Source organism: Camelus dromedarius, chromosome 3 (assembly GCF_036321535.1).
Source record: "Camelus dromedarius isolate mCamDro1 chromosome 3, mCamDro1.pat, whole genome shotgun sequence".
NCBI lineage: Eukaryota > Metazoa > Chordata > Mammalia > Artiodactyla > Camelidae > Camelus > Camelus dromedarius.
This window is the reverse complement of record NC_087438.1, coordinates 91,714,061-91,736,444: the sequence shown is the minus strand read 5'-3', so window position 1 is coordinate 91,736,444 and position 22,384 is coordinate 91,714,061. Positions and strand designations below refer to the sequence as shown.

At 46.9% G+C, this 22,384-nt stretch overlaps 1 protein-coding gene across 1 annotated transcript in view; it reads right to left on the bottom strand.

Annotated features, from left to right (window-relative positions):
- The window catches only part of SLC22A4 (solute carrier family 22 member 4), a 38,858-nt gene extending 24,003 nt beyond the window's left edge, over positions 1-14,855 (bottom strand). Inside the window, 2 exon segments of the mRNA XM_031441808.2 lie at positions 14,464-14,729; positions 14,732-14,855. Coding sequence (XP_031297668.1) covers positions 14,464-14,729; positions 14,732-14,855 — 390 coding nt within the window.
- Positions 14,856-22,384: the final 7,529 nt, after the last annotated feature.

Genomic DNA, 22,384 nt, shown 5'->3' with positions numbered 1-22,384 from the left:
CTCCCCTCTATACTCCTCCACCCTCCTTCCCATGCAGCCCTCACCCAAGTGTGGTCCCTCCATGTCCCCGGGTCCGGGGGCTATGATAGCCCTAACAAGTCTCTGCTTATGGACCCATAAAATGAGAGTTTCAGCCAGAGTTTCAATTCCCAGCTCTCGACTTAGGGCAATTCAGCAAAATCTCAAGGGGAGGTTGCAAAAGTTTCAATGGGTGTTCAGGGAGCTTTCATTAATTAAAAAAATAAACAGATGCCCATAAATATTTGGGGGCTGTGGGTAAGGGGGTTGCTGCACGAGGCAAGATGATCCCATCTACAGGGAAACCCCCTGCCTCCCACCCAACCCCAGCTCCACTTGGCAGTGGTGCTGCTCCATGACATTCCCAAAGCAATTTAGCTATTAACTCTCACAACTTCCCTGAAATAGATGTAAAAATGAATTCACATATTTATATCATACCTCATTCTGCAGCAGAGAGAGGTATATATAAGGACACACATAAGAGAAATGTGTACAACAAAAAGCTAAGGGAATTGGGGCAAGTGGGAATCACAGGGGAGGCGGGGTTGCAAAATAACCAAGCCAGGGTAAGACTGGCCACTGGCTATACTGCCCAGGGGCCTGTCTGCTTGCCAGGGAAGCCCTGAAATCTGGCTTTGAATATCCCAGCAGCTCAGCTCTCTGGATCACTGTGCAGATGATCCACTCTGGATCATTCCACAGAAGCTCAGTTTTTCTAAGTACTGAGACCCAAGAGAAGTCTCTCCTATATCCTTCCTTCCACAGAGGGGCCACTCTGTGATGTTGAGGATAATGTCTTTGAGAACACCCCCATCCTGGAGACAATAGCAAGATTCAATAGAGTCTGCCTCTCCCGGTGCCCACAATCCTGGCCACAGGCCAGACGCCCAAGCACAGCTCTGCTGAAGAAAGACAATGAGGGCCAGGAACTCAGATCTCTACCCCTCAGACACAACTGAGGGTAAGTCTGAGACCATAGCCAGAGTAGGGTTGCTTCAGCTTGGGCCCCTGAATGGGCTTCATGGGAAAGGGCACAAACCCTCCAAAACTGTATGGCCAGATTCATGTGCCCTCCCTGGCCATGACTCAGAAGTAGACAGGACATGTACCTGAACTAATGGCCAACTACTTACAAAAATCACTTGCCAAAGTGTCAGAAAAGAGCTTGAGATCTGCCCCAACACACAGAGATTAGTGTTTGAGGCCCCAAAGCCTCATGATGTGGAGTGTGACCCATTGTGCAGAAGAGTAAACTTAGGCTCTGAGACTGGTGTTTGCCTGAAGTCATAGCAGGTAACTGGGCAAGCGAGACACCAGCTCCGGCCTCAGAACTCAAACTTGTAACTGTCTGCTTTGGACAAGAATTCCAAAGGCCAGACAAAGTGAGTTTATTACATACCACCCCCTGTACTTCTTCAAGGAATGTGACCCCGGGACTAGGGACAGAAGGCCTCGACCACAGCCTTTGGCCTTGGACAGAGCTGAGGAAGTCTCGATAGTAGGGGTATTAATGTGTCCATTATCAATGATCACCATTCATCTGTAGTCAGGCAGAAAAGCTCTTCCAAAGGTAATGTGCTCTCCTTTCTTGTTCTTTTTAATATTTTTGTCAGGACATTGCCTTAGGGGAAGATAGATAGGACTTGGAGACAGAAAAGAAAGAAGAAAGCTGTCAGATGAGGGGCCAGGCATTGCATGGGCAAAGGTAGTGAGCAGACCTGGTGACCTAATTTGCAAGCCCAGTGCAAACAGAAAATTCAGGATCCCCTATTTAAAAACAGTTAAGAATTTCAAGACGTCGATAGCAGAGAGTGAAAACTAAGTGGGGGCCCCTGTGTGACTGCACGGATTGATGCTCAGGAAGCTGGCCCTGGTAGTGGGTCGAGCCTGGTCTCTTTAGGGAATGGAGTAAGGAAAGAAGTTCTGACTTGGGTGCTGAGAAGTGTGAAGTGAGGGCCAGCTCTGCATTGCCCTCCTACTGGAGGCCATATGGCCATGGCTCCAGGTTCCCCTTCCCTCCCTGAAGAGGGGCCCAAGAAGCCCTGTCAGCATCAGGTAGCACAGAAGGTGGCCATCTGCCCCAGGCCTTGGAGGGTGCTATATGTCTTTGGAGCTCTTGCTTGCATGTGGCAGGAGATGACAGCTGGATCTCATGGCTACCCATGGTGGGTTCCAAGGCTGGGCTCTCTCGGGGAGTTACTGTACCCAGAGTCTTTTTAGAAAGCTACCAGAGACCTGGTAATAGGACCTGAGATTGGCAGATAAAGTTCCAGCTGTGGCTCATGGGACTGGTGACCAATAAATTGGCTGCCAGCCTAAAGAGGGGCCCTTTTCTCCGTGGGACTGTTTTTGGGGAGGCCAGGCTCTGCCTGCCCAGCCCTTTGGGGATTTTAGGAGTGTGTCTTGGAGCCCCGCTAGCCAGGTCCCAGGAAGCTCCCTGTGGTTAGTAATGAAATGGCAGGACCAGTGGAAGATAATCCTTTCCTTGATGAGACAGAACTGTCCTGTGGGTCTCTGCACATGTGTGTACACACATGCACACATACACAAACATACATACACAGGGTCAGCTCAGAGCATAATGGCTGATGGCCTGGTGAGGAGCTGCCCAGCATTGCTCTAGAGCTGTACTTTGAGGTCAAAAACTACCATTTCTGAAACACAACCCACACTCACACATGCCCTGGACAGAGAGTGGGACATGGGAACCATACAGCCCAGAGTGGATAGGGTTAGGGCACTGGATGTGCCCTTGCAGGGTTACTGTGCCTGTCTCATTCTCAAGGTCTTAAACCAATGCTCCCCAGCAGAGCAGAGTAAGCTCCAGTTGGCTGGACCATCTAGCCTTCAGCTCTGCTTTAGTTTGGCCTAGAAGAATATGGCGCTCATGGTCTCAGCAGCAATAATAATAGGAATGATGAGTACAGTGTATTGAGTGCTCACTGTGTGTCTTGTATTATCTCATGGGATTTCAAAGTTGCCATATGAAATGGGTGCTCTCTTTATCGCCATTTTACAAATGAGGAAATGAAGGCACAGAGCAATGAAGTGACCAGCCCAAGTTCTAGAGGATTGGTAAAAGGAATTGCTTAATCATTTATTCAGCTGTCATTGAGCACCTGCTCTGGGCCAGACTCTGTATGGGTCACAAAGCAGACATGGTCACTGCCTCCACAAAGCTCAAGATCAAGCATACCTCACAGGACAGATCAGGTGTGCACATGTGCATGCATGAACCTAGCAATCCTGGGTGGGGCAGGCTTTGTTCTGGGCCACTAGAAGCCTTGCTCTCTGGCTAGAGAGGAAAAGAGGCACCCCCTGCTCATCCTTCTCCAGATGGACAGAATTCTAAAACCTGAACACATTCATATAATCATTTTAGATAACTGATGCTTGCACAAGGCTAAGCACTTAAAACATAGGATACTTAATATAATGGATATGTAATATAGTGGATACTTAATATATTGTTGATGAACAAATGTTGTACAATTAGGAGTAACAGAAAATAAGTTTGGAAATGTCCTTTGAAATCACTGTCAACCTTGAACTCCCCCAAGTAGCCAAAGTCGAGCAGTTTTAGCCTTTTCCAAAGCCATAAAGGATGATAAAGATAAGTGTATCTGCGACCTGCATCGGATTGAGAATCTGGAAGGCAGCCTGATGTTGAGCAAAGAGCACAGGCTCTCTGGGGTTCTGCCACTTCTGGCTGTGTGACTTTGGGCCACTCATTAGCCCCCTTTTCCAACTTCAGAGAAGTGACAATAATACTCCCTCCTGAGGTTGTCGTGAGCATTGGACAGGGAATGTAAGTAGAGTGTCTGACATTAACCATCACAGGCCTCATTAAGTGGTAGTTCCCTTTCTACTAATCTCATGCCTTTGTCCTAAGCAAAACCATGACGTACAACAAGCAGCATTAATGAGTAAGCAAAGCAGGTTACACTTAAACCTGACTAGGCAAAAGAGATTCTTAGAAATAATAACTTTATATTCAATGACTAAAAACTAGAAAAGCTTTTACCACAAGGTGTAAAATCTCTTTACAAACGGACTTCAATCTCAGAGATGACTGTGAATGAAAAATTAGCTATAGTCCATTTAAGAATGAAAAATGGATTTCTCTTGTAGTTGTTTTTTCATTCTGGGGGAAAAAATAGGAAGTATTAGTTAGTTAATAATAGAATATACATTCACTCTTATTTCCTCTTTATAACTCAGTTGCAGATTTAAAGCTGGAAATTTCCTGACCATTGTAGGGGAGGTGGGGGAGCTGGCTGGCTATTTAATTCTTTGTGTATAAGAGCTTTATTGAGATACAATTTATATACCATAAAATTCTTTTTGTTTAAATGTCTACAATTCAGTGGTTTTTACTATAATCACAGAGCTGTGCAATCATCAGCACTATCTAATTTCAGAATGGTTTCATCACCCCTGAGAGAAACCCCATACCCATTAGCAGTCACTTCCCATTCTCTTTCCCAGCTCCTGGCAACCACGAGTATACTTTCTGTCTCTATGGATTTGCCTATTCTAGACATTTAATATAAGTGGAATCATACAATATATGGTCTTTTGTGATTGGCTTCTTTCACTTAGCACAATGTTTTCAAGGCTCATCATGTTGTTGTATGAGTATCAGTACTTCATTCCTTTTTATGGTTGAATAATATACCATTGTGTGAGTTTACCACATTCTATTTATCCGTTTATCAGTTGATAGACATTGGGGTTGTTTCTACTTTTTGGCTATTATGAATAAAGCTGCTATAAACTTCTGTGCACATATTACATGGACATATGTTCTCATTTCTCTTGGGCATATATGAGGAGTCGAATTGCTGAATCATATAATAAATCTATATTTAATCTTTTTAGGAACTCCCAAAATGTTCTCTAAAGTGGCTGTGTCTTTTTACAATCCCAACAGCAATGAACGAGGGTTTCAGTTTTTCCATATTCCTATCAACACTTGTTATTGTATGGCTTTTTAACTTGAACCATCCCAGTGGGTGTTAAAAAGTATTTCCATTGTGGTTTTGATTTGCATTTCCATAATGACTAATGATATTAAACATCTTTTGTGTTGAATCTGCAGATCAACTTGGGGAGTGTTGCCATCTTAACAATATTAAGACTTCTGCTTCATGAACAGAACATGGAATGTCTTTCCATTTATTTAGGTCTTCTTTAATTTCTTTCAAAGATGCTTTGTAGTTCTCAGAGAATAAGTTGTGCATTAAAAAAATACATATTCCTGAAGAACTTCCTTTAGTATTTCTCGTAAGGCAGCAGTGCTAGCAAAAATTCTTTGTGTGTGTTTGTGTGTCTGGGAATGCTTTTATTTCATTTTTGAAAGATAGTTTTGCTAGATATAAGATTTGTGATTGATGTCTTTTTTCTTCCAGCACTTTAAATATGTTATCTCACTGCCTTCTGGCCTCCGCTGTTTCTTGTGAGAAGTCAAATATAAATCTTGCTGGGATTCCCTTGGATGTGGTAAGTCATACTTTTCTTGCTATTTTCAAAATTTTCCCTTTGTCTTTGTCTTTGAGTAGTTTTACCATGATACGTCTGTGTGTGAAACTCTTTGTTTCTTCTACCTGGAGTTCGTTGAGCTGCTGAGCTGTATAGTTTAATGCTTTTCATCAAATTTCAGGAAATCTCAGTATTTCTTTCACTATTTTTTATGCTCCTTTCTCTCTTCTCTTAGTGTTCCCATTATGCATGTGTAAGTTTCATTAATAATGTTTCAAACTTCTCTAAGACCCTGATCATTTCTCTTCATTCCTTTTTTCTCCCTTTTTTGGATTACAATTTGCTGATTCTTCTGTCTGTTCAAATCTATTACAAGGCTCACTAGTGAAATTTTAATTTCAGTTACTGTGTATTTCAACTCTAGAACATCTATTTGATTCTTTGTTTAATATAACTTTTATTTTTATCTCCTAATTGGTATTCTGCATTTGACGAGACGTTGTCATCATACCTTCTTTTACTTTTTAAAGTATAACTTCCTTTAGTTCTTCGAATAGATTTGTAATGGCTGCTTTGAAGTCTTTGTTAAATCTGTCATCTGTGCTCTTTCAGGCAATTTGTTTCCTGCTGCTTCCCTGTGTATGGGTCATGTGTTCCTGTTTCTTTGCGTGTCTTGTAATATTTTGTTAAAAACTGGACATTTTAGGAAATATATTGTGGAAACTCTGAGCACTGAACACCCCTTAAACCTGAGGGTGCTTGTTTTTATTTTCGGTAGCTTGTTTATTTATTTAATGACTTGGCTGGACTCTTAGTGAAGTCTATTTCCCTTGCAGTGTGAAGTCTCTGATGTTGCTCCTCAGAGGGCATAGCCTTGGGCATGTGCACAGTCACCCTGGGATAGCAATGATTTTAGCAGGGCTCTTTTTGACTGTCTCTTTCCCTGGTTTTTCTATTTAGCTGTTCGCCTCTGCTGATATCACACCTAGCTGTTAGGTTCCACCAATTGCTGGCTGATTCCTTTATTGTTTCAACAGTGCCCTGGGGCATAAAACATTTCCTCATCTAGTTCAATTAAATTCAAGATCATTTGCAGGAGTAGTTTTGAGGCAAGGTTTTGAGGTCTGTTCAGACTCCTGGAGGACTGTTATGAGCTGTTCTTTTTCTGGTTCTCTCTAGTAAACTAGTTGCCTTATGGGTTAGCTTGTTGCTCTAATGAAGCTACCAGTCTCCTTTTAATTGTTTACCATCACAATCTCCATTGTTTTAAAGAGCCCTCGTAGGCTTCAACGTCTGCACATACTGTTTCAAATGAAGCTATTTCCTGCGGGGACAGCTTTAGAGCTCTCTGTTGTTATGGACTACTTCTCCCCCTGGGGAAAATCTCTGAGCCCCTGCTCTAAAGTTGGAGAAAGGGAAAGCAGCCCTCAGAATGACACTTCTGCTTTATGAGTTGGATGCTGGTCCTTCTTTTCAGCTTGCATCACTTATCATGGAATTTCCACTCTACAACAAGCTGGGACAAGGACAACCAGCCCAATATTCTCAGCCTGTAGAACCAGGGGTAGAGCCGCTACTATGTGAGAAGGGGCTGAGTGGAGTATGGGATTCCCCAATATTCTGGTTGCACTCACCAGGAATTAAAGATTCTCTAACTCAGAGATCAGGAGATGGAAGAAGGCTAAATCTTAAAATATTCTCATTATCTTTCTTTCTTCATATTAGAGGTAAAGAAAAAGCACTCACTAGTGGAGACTCCTCAGTGAAGAGTTCTGTGGTCATCAGAGGCTGAGCCAAAGCAAAAGACCCAGGGAGTTTAAGTGGGCTGGTGGGGATGGGAGTGGAGGGGCCTGAGGAAAGAAGGAGCACTCAGAGACCTGGCTATCCCCCTTGCATCCCGACATTGGATCTACCACAGCTCTACCAGGCTCCATTCTGGGAACGAGACCGAATGGGATGGGATCTGTACCAGTCACACAGCATCAAAGAGAAACTCTAGAAGGTGCCACTGTGAACCTGCCCTCCAGTCCTCCAAACAGAGCAGGAGCCACCAGCCCTGGGCTGTCTGTGCCAATTGCTAGGGTATGTGAGTCAACCTAGCCTTCCCCCAGAGCCTCCATTCTCTCTGCACTACCTCTGGTTCAAATGGGGATCCCTGCTGTGAATGAAAAATACTGCAAGCCATATCAGTAAACAAAGAATGCTGTGGCCATCAAGTCATCAGCTGCTACTGCCAACTCAGGATGCAGACAAGCAGGCAGCCCCCAAAGGTGCATCCTGAGAGAACTGAGAATGTGAAAGGACAGGATACTGGCCCTAGATAGCTAGGTGCTTGTCAAAGGAATGATTTCAATGAACCCAGACATTTGCTCCCTCCCATACATAGAAAAGCACTTAATTATTTAATTTGAGATAATCTGATTTTCTTTAGTCAACAGTAAGTAATGTTTTAATGTTCTGACTACCCAGTCTTTGTTTTAAAACTCCTGTATATCCTGGCTCCTCCCCTGCCTCTTTGGAGCAGTCCCTCAGAGTGATTTGAGAGTCTGTCATCCCGGGCTCAAAGGGGGTCGAGTCCTCAGAAGTCCGCCAAGTAAAACATAACTTTCAACTTTTACGTTGTGCATTTTTTTCAGTTGACACTGCCTTTCTTTTGAACTCCAGAGATACACTTTAAACTAAACCAAAGTTTCAGATAACAAGGCAGATCTGCATTACCTTTGAATATAAATCAAATTTAGCCTGTCCCTAATAAGAAATCACAGTCCCATCAGAGGCCCGAGGCACCTGCAGTTCCTCCGACCAGTTCTGCCAAAGCCTTGTTTTTGTCAACACACCACATAATCTCTTAGACAAAGTGTGAGGGTTCTGCTGCCCACCAGAAGAGAGAGACAAAGTCTGTTTATCTCTTTAACTTGGCAGGAGGTGTGGGTGAAGCAGCCTCCAGAAGGTATACTCTGATATCCTGGTGGCCTTTGTCAGAGCAACACAGTTTAGAGGCAACAGGCAAACTGTTTGGGGTGAGGCAGCAACAGAGGAGCACCTTCAGGCCAGAGACAGGGAAAGCCCCTAAATCTTTATTTGTCCTCTTGCTGAACCATTGACTGTAAATAAAAGTCTGCTGGTGTTGCCTAGAGGTGGAGGTCCCCACTTTATTCCCTTTGGAATCTGGCATAGCGCAGGTCTGAGTAAACTTGGCTAATACTCAGGCTGTCCCAGCAGCCAAGTTGCCAGTCTCATGCTAGCCAGCAGTATTCCAGGGCAGCCTGCAGACCTGGTGGTAAGATAACAGCTTAAACTTGCTTCCTGTTCACACTCTTCACCTTTGGCAGAGACCACACAGGCCCCAAGGGAGGTACATCCCAGTGAGCTGCCATATGGGGTCCCATGCACTTGTCAACCAGATGCCAGGCTTGGTCTGTCTCACCGTTTCCTCCTTTGCTGCTCCCAGTGCCTCCCATAAGCACCCTGTTTGCAGAGAATAAGGCCCCCATGTTCCTGTTTCGTATCTTTGGGCTGTGGGTGGAGCACCAGTGTATCCTGCTCTGTCCACTCTCTGACCCCAGGTCCCAGGAAACACAGCACAAGGCTAGTGCCTCCTGAGGTCCAGGCCCTTTACTGGATGCTCCTTCATGCTTTAGGCCATTCAGCTGGTCCACTCATGGGCTCCTAGAGGATGCAACCAGCTGGAGAGAGGATAGAAATCATTATGGTAGAGCAGTAACCCTGTCTCAGGTCACTGATGACAAAAAACTGATCTTTACCAAACAAGCCTCAGGGCCTCAGGGCCTCTGGAGCATGGAGTCTGGCTCAGAGGTGACTGCCTAATTTTTTCCAGCCCGAAGGGGGTCATCTACCTAATGATGTTCCATGGAAAAAGAGGACATGTTTGAGGCAAAGGCTAGCCCATGCTTAGACCCTGGCCAAGAGCCAGATTCACCCCTGCTGCTTTGCCCCGTGGCCCTGCTGCTGAATCTAGGCCCCCTGGAGAGAGGGCATTTGCTCCTTCAGCCTCAGGGCAGGAGGCTCCTGAGCTTCCTTTCACCCATAAGGCCTTCGCTCCCTGGGGTCTGTGGCACTGAAGTGCTGGATGGAGGGTCATGCCCATGGAGACTGGTCTCACCACTGCGGTAGATCTCAGTGACAAAGACTCCATCATCAGGCAGATCGTCTGGGATGCTTGGGGTCCCTTCCTTCCCCAGCAGAAGCTTCAGTCCCACGCATTGGGCCAGATCTCACCAGCCCCTGCTCCTGTTCCTATGCTCCCACCCTACGGATAACTTAGCTAAGAGGTGACTGGTGCTCTTCCCTGGGGGCAAACACAGGCTCCTCTAGCCCTGACTCCAGAGACAGATGAAGGACCTCACCCTGGATTTTTACATTCTTTCTCCTTAAAGTGGAAAATAATTTGGTTCAAGCTGGAACAACCGGAGCAACAAAATAAAGGATAGTATTAGGTTATGACTCATGGAATAAAATAAACATGCCTAAGTCTGTACTGATATGAAGTAATAATTGTATAAGTAAATGCGAGTGAAAAGGAAGCTCTTCTTTACAGAAGAATTCCAGTTAATAAATAGGAATGAATCACCGCTAGGCAAACACCCACAGAAATAGTTGTTCCAGTGAAAGTCTAGTAATGGATGTTAAAATCACTGGGTAGAATGTCCAAGAAGAAACGGGATGTTTGTACAGTCTCAAAGTATCTCCCCCAAGATATTTATTAATTATGAAGGGGAAAAAATAGTAAGTTTACAGTGGAGAAACCCAGCAGACACCAACTTAGCCAAGTAATCAAGGTTAATGTCACCAGTAGTCAGCCACATCAACATCATGTGCCTGCTGGTAAGATGCCCCGAGGACTTATCACTTCTCTGGTATTCTTACCAAAAAGGGCACAAACTCAGTCTCATCATGAGAGGAATCACACAAATCCAAATTGAGGGACGTTCATCAAAATAACTGATAGACTCATAAAAAGTGTCAAGATCATGACAAACTGAGGAACTGTCACAGACTTGGGGAGACAAAGGACTTGACAACTAAATACAATGTGGGATTCTGGACTGGATCCTAAAACAGAAAAAACAGTAGTGGAGAAATTGGTAAAATTCGAGGTCTCTAGTTTACCTAATAATATTGTCACCAATGTTAATTTCCCAGTTTTGATAAATAAATTATGGCTATGTAACTTGTAGACATTAGGGGAAGCCAGATGAAAGGTATATGTGAATTCTCTGTGCTATTTTCACAACTTTTCTCTAAATGAAAATTATTTCCAAATGAAAGTTGTTGTTTTTTCTAAGTGATTCTTAGCCCTGCACAGGACAAATAAATTGGACTTCACAAACAGCCCTCAACGAAGGAGACTACCTCACACACCTAAACACACAGACAGATGCACCTATTCAGGTCCCAACTCAGACAGCAGGTTCCTGCCTCCTGGCATTCTCTGAAAGGCATCTCCACAGCAGAACATGCCATCCTCGAGTCCCTGGCTGACCTGTCTTCCCTGTGGAGGAGCCAGAGGGTCATTTCAGGTGGGCTTCTCTGTTCCAGAAGGTATTGCCATCAGGAGATCCCATACAGAGGTATAAAGCAGAGACAGTCTGAGAATGGTCCCTCTCGCTGTATAGTGCCAGAGGGATGCCGAGGACTTGCTCAGGGCCCCTGGGCTTGATGTTATCGGGGACCTGAGGCCATTTTTTACCCCAGCATAGTATTTGGACCTGTGTCCTATTATCTGGGCCCTAGAATTCCACTCTGGAAAAAGAGGGCTCTGTCACCAGACAGTCTCATCATCCATTAAACAGGCTGCAACCTTAACCTTAGAACGACTCCCACAGTGCCACCAGCCACAGGTGATGAGACATTTACCACCCCTCACCCACCCACCTATGACGACCATTTGCTGGTGCTACAGATGTGGTGGGGCGCATGATCTCACTGAATCCTCCCAACAACTCAGATAAGTGGGGCATTCTTATGATCCTCATTTTAAACAGCTGTAATAAAATTCACATAACATAAAATGTGCCATCTTAATGATTTTTAAGTGTACAGTTCAATAGAGTTAAATGTATTCACACTGTTGTGCAACCAATCTCCAGAACTCTTTTCATCTTACAAAATGAAACTGTATATCCATTAAACAACTACCCATTTCCCCCTCCCACCTTGGCAACTACCATTCCACTTCTGTTTCTGTGAATTTGACTACTCTCCGTAACTCATATAAGTGAAATCATACAGTTTTTGCTTTTTTGTGACTGGCTTACTTTACTTAGCATAATGTCCTCAAGGTTCATCTGTGTTGTAGCATGTGTCAGAATGTCCTTCCTTTTTAAGGTTGAATAATATTCCATTGTATGTATACACCGTATTTTATTTATCCATTATCCATTGCTGGACATTTGATTTGCTTTTACCTTTTGGCTATTGTGAATAATGCTGCTATGAACATGGGTATGCAAATATTTCAAGATCCTGCTTTCAATTCTTTTGGATATATACCCAGAAGCAATATTGCTGGATCATATGGTAGTTCTATTTTTAATTTTTGAGACTGCCACACTGTTTTCCATAGTAGCTGCACCGTACTACATTCTTACCAACAGTGCATGAGGGTTCCAAATTCTCCACATGCTTGCTTGTTATTTTGGGGGAGGGTTGTTTTGTTTGTTTGGTTTTGGTTTTGATAGCAGTCAATCTAATGGATGTCAGGTGACATCTCACTGTGGTTTTGATTTACATTTCCTTAATAATTAGTGATGTTGAGCATCTTTTCACTTGCTTGTATCCCCTTTTATAGACAAGGAGACTGAGGCACTGAGCAATGATGTAACCTGCTGAAGTCATCCCAGTGGTTAAAGGCAGGGTCAGAAGTGGCCCTCTGGTCTGACTCCAGAACTCCTCCTTGTGCCATCACCTCTGGGGAGAACCACCCCACCCTACCCACTTTCAAGCTACTCCTTTCCTTCCTCCCAACTACTAGTGCCCCTTTACCTTTTATTTTACTCCTAGCACCCAAAAAGGAAGCCAGGAAGTGAAAGACTGCTGGAAAAGGCAAGTCCTGGTGTGTATGTGTGAGAGTGTGATGATGTGCCTCCCCAGAGGTACCCACAGGCCCCTGTGAAGGGCACAACAGGGATAGCTATATACTTGTAAGCCAGGAGCTACCCACCCCTCACACCCTGAAGTGAACAAAACCAGCAAGAAAGGGGAAAGAGACTAGTCAGCCCAGCTGTCAAGGAGGGCTGCAGCCAGTAGGGCCAGCTCCAGCTCAGGTGCTGATGACACTTCCAGGACCAGAGGATGGGCAAGCACTAGGAGCCCCTGCTAGGAGATCAAAGCCAGAGAAGCACGGCCACCTCAGGGACCAGGGTCAGCATGGTGCCAATGATGAGGGGAATCAAGAGGTGCTCCACAGGCTGAGCCCACTTTCCACAGTTCCTATTGACTCCACAGCCACCACTCTTACCTGGCCACCAGTCTCCTGCCAAAACAATTCCCACAGCTTCCTCACTGGTCTTCTTGTTTTTCATAGCAGTGAGAGTGAGTTCTTACTCAAAACACAAATCTGGCCATGTTACCTCTTCCTTTGAACCCTTACTATTTCCTCACTGTCTTCAGAATAATGTCAACTCTTCAACATTCTTACAAGGCCATTGTGAAGATACTCCTACAGACATTTCTAGCCTCACCTGCCATTCCTTGAGTTCCAGGCCATCTTGATCTATGAAATCCCATCCCCAGAATCTGCCATGTTCTTTGCCTGGACAAGTTCTGGTCACATTTCCAGACTCAGCTCAAATTTTAACACCTCTTCTTAAGAGTATTTCCTCACCCTGCTATCTCCACAGAAAACGTAATTTTTACCCCAGGTCACACAGTAAGCCTGTCAGGATTTGAATTCAGGTTCCTGAACCCTGTTCCTAACCAGGTATGATGTTAGCTGACTCTAACATGGCCAGTGTGCCCTGTGGGCATCTGAGCTTTGAAAGCACAAGGCCGGGCATGGTATCCTATTACTGTCCCATTGTGCTGAGGAAAGGGGATAGAAGACTAGCAGACACTATGCTCAGGTTTTCACATAGAGCAGAGGAGAGGCCAGAAGCTGGGAAATTCTACATGCCTGATTAACAGCAGAAAACGAGTCTATGAGGGTACCCTCTTCAGAAGATGTGTGCTGATCGAGCATCTCCTGGTCCTTATCAAATGCAAAATAGGAAATGCAGAGGACAAAGTATGTCTATATCTTGACTCTTGAAACTTAGAAATCCTGCCACTAAACCATGTCGGATGCTAAGGGACTAATGGCATAAGCTGGAGCCCTTGTCCACCTCTAGGCCCTGTGCTCAGATGGTCTCTGTGAGTCTGTCTCTTCATGAGTGCCTTGAGGTCAGGGTTTCCTGCACTTTGCCAGTATCAGGAGGTCCTCTGCTCCTTTCTAGAGAAATTGGAGCCTCAGGACAGGACCCAAGCCTCACCGTAGAGTATGACAGAACAGGACACCCTCTGATGCTTCCAGAAGTCTGTGGGCAGGGAACAGCCCAGATCTGCCAAAGCCCTGCCCAGCAGCAGGGCTCTTCTTTGTGTCTGCATGTGGGCTCAGCAGCAGCCCCCACACCTTTCCTCAAGCCTGTGGCAGGAACTTGACTCAGGCTGTACATCTGGGGAGCCTGGGGCCGGTGGTGTCTAGGCTCTTGGGAAACAACTTGGTCTGTTGTGAAACTGTCAAAGGAAAAGGCAGATGACAACGGCCTCCTTTCTTTCTTCTCCATCCCCTTCATATTAGACAGAACAATTAGGAATGAGCCTAGGTGAGTTCTGCTCTCTCTGGCTGCACAACCCTGTTGTGCGTCAGCCAGGTTTGATGAAGAGTCGGGGACGCTGATCCAGGCATTGCCAGGGAGTCTAGGCGGGGAACTGATACAGATGAAGGGTCGCTCATACAGTCACCTCAGTCACAATGGTGGACAAGTAGACGTCCTGGCTGAACTCCCAGCCATCCAGGCAGCTCTCCTGCTCCAGCTGCTCCAAGTCCACGTCGCGCCCCGGCTCCAGCCCGAGCGCCGAAAAGTTGATGATTGTCGCGAGGCGGTAGCGGCGGCAATAGTGAGGCACCTCGCGGCCGTCCTGCAGCCGCAGCGGGAGACTGTGGTTGCGCCGAGCGAGGCTCAGGTTCGCGGTGTCCGGCACCCGGCAGCGGTGCTCCGGGGTCCCGCCAGGAACACGACTGACATACCGTTGAAGCCGTTGGGGATGATGCTGGCGCTGAGCAGAAGGAAGATGAGGCGCTGGAAGGGCCCCCACTCGCCCAGGAAGGTGGTCACCTCGTCGTAGTCCCGCATGCTTCCCGCCGCTGCTCTGCAGTCTGCAACAGCGGGCGATAAGGGCGTCCGCCGGACAGCGTCGCGCGGCGAGGGCGCTCCCCGAGGCCGTCAGAACGTTCTCGCGGGCCAGGCAGGCTGAGGGAATGTGGAGCGCGCCGCCAGGGACCGTTCCCGGGGAGCGGGCTGCGGGCGTTGGTAAGTTCCTAGGAAATGGTCGCAAAGCTGGAAGGCACGGTATAAATTCGGGACCACACCTCCATCCTGGCCGGGGCGGCGAGGGCGGGGCGGCCGGGACGGCCGAGGTGGGGCCCGGGGCGGCTCCGCCCCCGCTCCGCCCGCCGCCCCGGGCGACCCCGCGGTAGACCCGGCTGAGGCCTGGAGCTCAGGTGGGCCGCCTAGCTCCCTCGCACCCCGCGTGCCCCGCGACCGCCAGCTGCTGAGCGCCCAGCTCCGAGCCGCCGCGTTGGGCACCACGGGGGCGAGCGGGCGAAAGGGAAGAGCTGAGGCGGGAGAGCAAGGTCTTTGAGAGGTCGGGCCTCGGCCCTCTCTGTTGGCGTCGCCCAGGCCTCATCCGGGCGGGAGGCTCTCCCCTGCCACTTCTAACCCGGAGTCTGAGCTCAGAGGGCCTCGCGCGAGGCGTGGACGGGCGAGCCCGTGCCGTTGGTGCTCTCGGGAAACTTCTGTGGGCACAGGGGTGACAGGAGCACACCATTTCTTCTGGCACGCCGCTGCCCGAGTGGCCGGCACCAGCCGACCCGGCGCTCGCCTCCGCCTCCACCCCCACCCCCCACCCCACTTCTCCAATCCTAGAGGGCTGGATTCAGTTACCAGCCGGCGGAGCCCAAATTGGCATCTTCTGGACATCCAGGAGCCTCACCTCGAAAAGGGGGAAAGGGCCCAGTGCCCAGAAGGGATGAGCGAGATCACACTGCGTCTGAGATAGGCTGGGAGCCAGGGGCTACTGGGTCGTCCCAGGATCTTGTTGGGGCCTCTCGAGAAGATTTAATACGGAGCCTGGCCCTTTGTAAGACCGCGGTAATGGAAGCACCTCTTACTGCTTTCACCACCCTGGACTGTGATTTTGATCCCCCAGGGCTCTTCATCGGGGCTGGCTGCCAGTCTTCTTGGACTGGAAGGCGTCTGATTTGCGGAAGGGACCGCCCCACCCCCGCCCCCCGCCCCAGTCCAGGAACAGAGGGAGGGAGGGAGGGACGGAGGAGGAGAAGGTCCAGTTTGGCACCCAGATCTGGCAAGGTAACCAGAGTAGGGACCAGTCCGCTCAGTGTCCAAGCCTAAGACTACTCACCTGTCGGATTTTGCACCTGGGGCAAGTACCTCATTCCTTTCATTTGCCTCAGGTTTTTCCCAACCCTCATTGCTATGCGTTACTGAGATTCCCACTTGGACCTTCTAAAGAGTCATATAGAATGAAGCAGCGTTTGTTTCCTAGTTCTGGTTCCATTGGTCAACTCCCCTGCAGTCCCAGGCTGCATATGTGTGAGCCAAACAGGTACCACTCAATTGAATTGTTTGCTACCACCCAAGAAATCCTTACCTTTTATTTATCAAATAAAGGTAAATCCATACCTTGAACCATTTAGCCTTCCATATGAAATGAATGCCCAAGTACACTGTTACAGCTGGACCCCGGGAGGCTTTCTATTCACCAGCGTCCTTCAGTGCCACTGCTAAGTGGGGCTCTGTTGCAGTAAGAATCCATTTTTTGGCTTGTATCTTCTGTGAGACAGGGCTGAGTATTTTTCCCCCTATCAATTGGTTATAGAGAACTACCCTCATAAGACCACAGGTCTGAGTTGGGGGCGAAGTGTTGATATAGCTGAGATAGGTGTCATAGGAGTCTGAATCACCAGACATTAACTTAAGCTGTATGGACCTGCTCAGTCCTGATCCTGACACTACCATTTCTATTATATGATGGATTGCTGACATGCCTGCTTAATCTTATGACTTGATAGAATCTGGCAATACCTAGCTTTTACTGGACACTTCTAGTTGCCTAGACCCTTGATATCCCATGGCCAGGCACTCAGTTTTTACTGTAGCCGTGTAGTTGCTTTTCAAATGGCAAATAGCTCTCTGCTACAGAAGGCATGACCTTGTTATGGAGATCTGTACTGAAACTGTTTTATTAGGGCCTCTTTTATCAGAGGCTCTACTCTGCATTCTTATCACCATGAACATCTCTAGCACCATGGATTCTGCTGGGTCATATGGACCAAATGGCAGGGAACCTTGTACTATAGTTGGACACACTGTAGAGCTCTCTCTGGGCTTCACTCAAAAGTGGGAGTTTTCTCAGGCACCCATTAAATGGGTTATAGTAGTATTCCCATGAAGCACTATGTCTTTATTAGTGGTAGAGGGTACAGGGTACAACAACTTGCCTTTACCTTACAGAGGATGGCCTGGCATGTTCCAGACTACTGAATCCCTAATAACTTCACCAATTGGCTTCAAAATAATAAGGAATCAAAGAAGTGGGTGAGGATATAGATGAAATAAGATTGGCCATAGTAGTGGTCCTAGGGGTTCATTTTACTAGTTTGTCTACTTTTATACTTTTATATACATTTAACTCATTCTAGAACAAAAAGGTAAAAAAACCAAACCAAACAAAAAAACATTTGTCAGCATGCAAGGCCCCGAATAATACTTTTTATCTCCTATCTTCTGGCATGGATGTGTCTTACTAGAACATCTGCTCACTAGGTTATGACATATTAGCATTATGTAATCGATACAGTAAACTATCGTGATATTCTATGGAAAATCAAGACAATCAAAGTCACTAAACACTGTGATAGAGAGCAGAAGAATTAACGCAGCCCAGGGGCAAGGCGAGCAGGGTGCTCGCCAGGTTGTCAGAGGGACTCTGGACCCATAGCCCAGGCTTCTGAGCATCACAGTACATGTCACAACATCCCTAATTCAGCTGTTCATGGGCTGAGATCCCAGGGCCAGGGTGCTGGGCCACCCAGAGGCCTGAAGCCTTGGCCAGGAAGGGAGGACTAGCATGAAGCAATATCTGGATTTCTCCTGCCCTCACGCCTTTCCTTGGTTCTCAAGGAAGAAGGTAGAGGAATAAAGCATGTCACACAGGTAACCAAAAGGAAGGACTCAGATTTCATTTCTAGCTCCTTGGAGGGTCAAGGAAGGTGGCATGAGCCTGGAAAAGATCTTGAGGAAGCTGAATTTACACATTAGCACAAATGCAATTTTGCAGGCCTGAAGCAGGGCTGTCAGCAACGATCAGCAGGGGCTGCACCTCATGGGGCCTTGTGGGCTGGGTTTAGGAGTTTAGGCTTTGTCCTAAGGGTAATGGGGAGCCATGGAAGCTTTAATAGACAGAAGTGACATAATCAGAATTGCATTTTAAAAATCTCTCTTTGCTGTTGTGTGGAGAAAAGATTGAGGGGCCAGACAGGGGACAGGAAGGCCAGGCAGGAGGTTATTACAGCACTTGGGCAGGAGAATGTGGGGGCCTGGACTGGGGCTGGAGCTATGGAGGCAGAGGAAAGTGAGCTAGTCAGGGGTTAGTTAGGGATGAATGCAATTGTGCCTAAACTGGTCTCCCTGCTTCCACCTTTGCCCCTTACAGTCTATTCTCCATACAGCAGATAGAGTGATCCTGGTTAAAACATAAAAGTCCAGGTCATGCCACTCCTCTGGCCTCTCATCTCAGAGTAAAGGCCAAAGTCCTTCCTGACATGGTCAGCCTTCCCACCCCCACATCTCTCTCACCTCATCTACTTTTACTAGCCACTTCATTTACACCACTCCAGACATTTCTTTGCTCTTAGAACACACAAACACGTGGTTTCTCCTCCCTGTCCCATCCAGGGTCTTTGTATTCCCTGCTCCCTCTGCAGAAATGTAGTTTTTCCAGATACCCCCACTGATGTTCCCTTACCACCTCAGGTCTCTGCTCAAATGTCACTTTATCTGTGAGGTCTTTCTAAATTCCTTATATAAAGGAATCACTTATTCTTTATTGTAATATGCTATTTATTTCCTCTATGGCACTGCATTTCATCTGGACTTTTAAAATATGTTCAAAATCTTTCCTAGTATGCAGCACAATGCCTGGAACATAGTAGATTCTCAGTAAATAATTAGTTGAAAAAATGAGTTGAGGTTGAGACTGCAGGAGGGAGACAGTGCCCATCAGGGCTTAATTCCCCTTGAGGGTTTAGGCAGTATGCCAGCAGAAAGCAGGAGAGCAAGGTGAGGAGAAAGGTGGTGGGAGGCAGGGAGGCCCAGGGTGTGTGTGTGTGTGAGACAGAGGGGACTGGCCTCAGGGCTCCTGCACCTCTCTGTGCCCAGCCTGGGGTCTGGGGAGGATGGAGGAGTCTGACCAAGGAGGTAACAGGTTGTGCCAGAAGCAACAGGAAGGAATGCAAGGGGTGGGGGAAGGGCACATGGATGGGAACTACTGACTTTGCCTGGGGATGGGTGGGCCAAGGCTTTGCTCTAAAGGGAAGGGTCAGTGGATCAGGGACTTGAAAAGTGAGTAGGAGTTTGCTGGATAAAGAAGAAAGAATCAAGGCATTTTGAACTTAAGAAAGGTCTGAGGGGTGTGAAAAGGCAGGGTGGCTCAGAGAATGGTGAACTCTTTGGTGTAGTAGAGGAAGTGAGACCAAGTGGTTAGCAACCTGAGGTCTGAGAGGCTTTACATGGTAGGCCTAAAACTGATCTGTCAGTGACTCCATCTGAGGGCCCTGGGGCCGTGGTGGGGCACAGGGGGAGGGTTAGGTCCATGAAGTAAGAGAGCGAGAGAATCTTCCAGCTGTCCTGAAATGGACCCCAGAAATGCTTAGGAGGCAGAACCCCATACACAGTGAGAGGTAGGCTGGGATAGTTGGGGTGAGTGTGTAGAAGATGACGTCTAAGTCTCTGGTTTGAAGGCCTCTAAGGTGAAGACCTGTGAGAGGGACAGGTTTGGGGACAATAATGAGAGTTGGTCTGGGCCGGTTGGGCTGGGATATTAGAGCAGGCAGATAGCTAGATATGAGCAGAGAAGGGGGGACACATGCCAAATGGCAGGAATTGGGCAAAAAAGGTGGAGCATGGGCAAAATGCAGGAAACCATACATCATGTAATCAACAGAGGTCCTTGGTCAGACCGAGAAAAGCAGGAGCCTCTGGACTGATAAGAAATCACACATTTCAGGGTGACAAGTGTCCTGGTGGCCAACAAAGAAGAGTGGGTAGAGGCAGGAATCTCCAGTGTCTGAATGTAACCTTTTGCTCATTATGCCTTCATTACAATAAAATTAGCCTTCCAGATTAGAAGTACCCATCATGCACGAATGCCAAGATACTTCCGATCCAGACTAAATAAGGACAAAAATCCCTCCTCCCCTCGGGAAGGTGGAACTGGATGAAAATCAGGGAATACTTCAAACCCTTCCCTCCCTAATTCCACCCATTTATTTTTACACCCTATATAACCAGCTTACCAAGGAAATTCGGCGCAGCTGCTCACCTGAGCCTGCCCGCTCTCGTCTTTAGAGCATACTATCTATCCCTTAATAAATCCTCACTTTACTTTTTTAACCTGTCTCCTCTTAGAATTCTTTGTGCAAGGAGACTAGAACCTAATCCCTGGCAACAGGGGCACTCTTAACTGAGAATCCTGCATCTGTGTCTCCTCCTGGAGATTCAGCTGCCCAGTCTCACGATTAAGCCCCTGGGTCACAGAGACCTTGTCCCACAGAGGCCTTGTCCCAGTACATTTGGACTCAGTCATGGCCCCTGGGCAGAGAAGGTGGTTATGGGACTGGCAGAGCCTGGTCCTTGAACTGGGAAGACTGGCAGCTCTGGGCACCACTCCTCTTAGCTGTTGTGCCCGCCACCCTCACTAGGATGCTTACCTCTGCGAGGGTTGATATGGCTGCTGCAGCCCTGTGAATGTGGAGCTGTTGGTCTCGGGGAGCCAGAGGTGCCTAGGCAGCTCAAGGACTCCTCAACTTGGGTGTATAGGCCCTGTGTGGGGAGCGGGTGTCTGAAGGATTAAGGCGAGCGCTGGCGGCTGCTGTGAGTGGGGAGCCTGGTCTCTGCAGGTTTGCATCTGAGAAAGTGGTGCCGGGCTGTGCGGGTAGCTCGGGTATTTTTCCACCTGCTCTTCTGCTTAATGGCTTCCCTGGCTGCCCGTCATCCCCTCTGCTTCCGCCTATGGAGGTGGGGCTGGGACCTGGTCTGCAGAGGAAGAGGGATGGGTATGGAACAGTAGACTCTTCCACCAAGCCGTCCTATTACCCTTAGGCATAGTTCAGTATCTCCCCAGATCAGCTGACCAGTCCATTCTGCACCAATCACTATTTTTAATGGAAATTATATATTGGCATTGTACATGAAGTTCACCAAAGTTGTATGTACATGTAAGGCAAGTTGTGGGTCATCATGACCCTCACAGGATTGAGAAAGGAATGTTATATTCTAAGGAGTTACATGGCTGGCACCAGAAGGAGAAAAATTGATCTTTATGGTTGAGTAGGAATTTCTGCCATTGGGGAGATGTGATTAACACACATGCAGATACACACTCGAGGGGAAGGAGGAGGCCAAAGGTCAGAGAAAACCTTTTATGTTTAAATTTTTTGTTTGTTTATCTTAAAATCTGGACTTTTACTTCATCAACCCTAATCAATACAGAGTAAGCACAGATCACACTATTCTCTGGTAGGAAAGGACTCTAGCCAGTTATTCCCAAATGAGTCTCTAGATTCAAGGCAACCCCAGTCACAGTTCAAAGAGGTTTGTTTGTTGTCTGGTTTTTTTTTTTTTTCCAGAGCCTGATTCTGAATCTAAACCTCTGGGCAATTGGAAATGTACAATAGCCTTGACTTGTTTCTAAGTGAAGAACAAGGAAGAGAGATTGGCATGTTAAACTCTTTAAAAGGTAGTAATTAAATCAACATGATATTGTCTCAGTAATAAAACAGATTAGTGGAAAAGAATCCAATAACAAAGATTCTTGCAAAATTATGGAAAGTTCTGACCTATCATTAAGAAATTAAACCTCAGAAAAAATGCATGAACGGTTTAGAGCAATTCACAGAACTCTTGGAGGGAGACCATTCTGTTGCCCTTGGCTCAGCACTCAACAGCAAACATTACAAATATCTGTTCAATGAATGCTCATCCCTGGTAATCAGAGACATGCTAATTAAAGCAACTATATACCGGGTTTTACCTATCAGATTGGCAAAAATGAAAAAGAACTGATAATACCCTGTGTTGGCAAGAGTGTGAGGAAAGGTGTAGTGTCGTGTGGTGATGGTGAGAGTCTGAATTGATAAATCTTTTATGATCTGTGCTAGTACAAAACTGAAAAGAGCACAAACATACATTACTCGGGGCTCACTAAATAAATAAACTAGGCTGCTTCCTGTTCTGAGCAAGCTAAGGAGAGGGTAGATCCATGTGACCTGGAGTCCAGGACGAGTCATCCGGTGTTAACAGCCACAATTCACCCACCCCGATACCATTTCTATTTTTCAAAAGTGCGAGTCTGTATCCTTGTG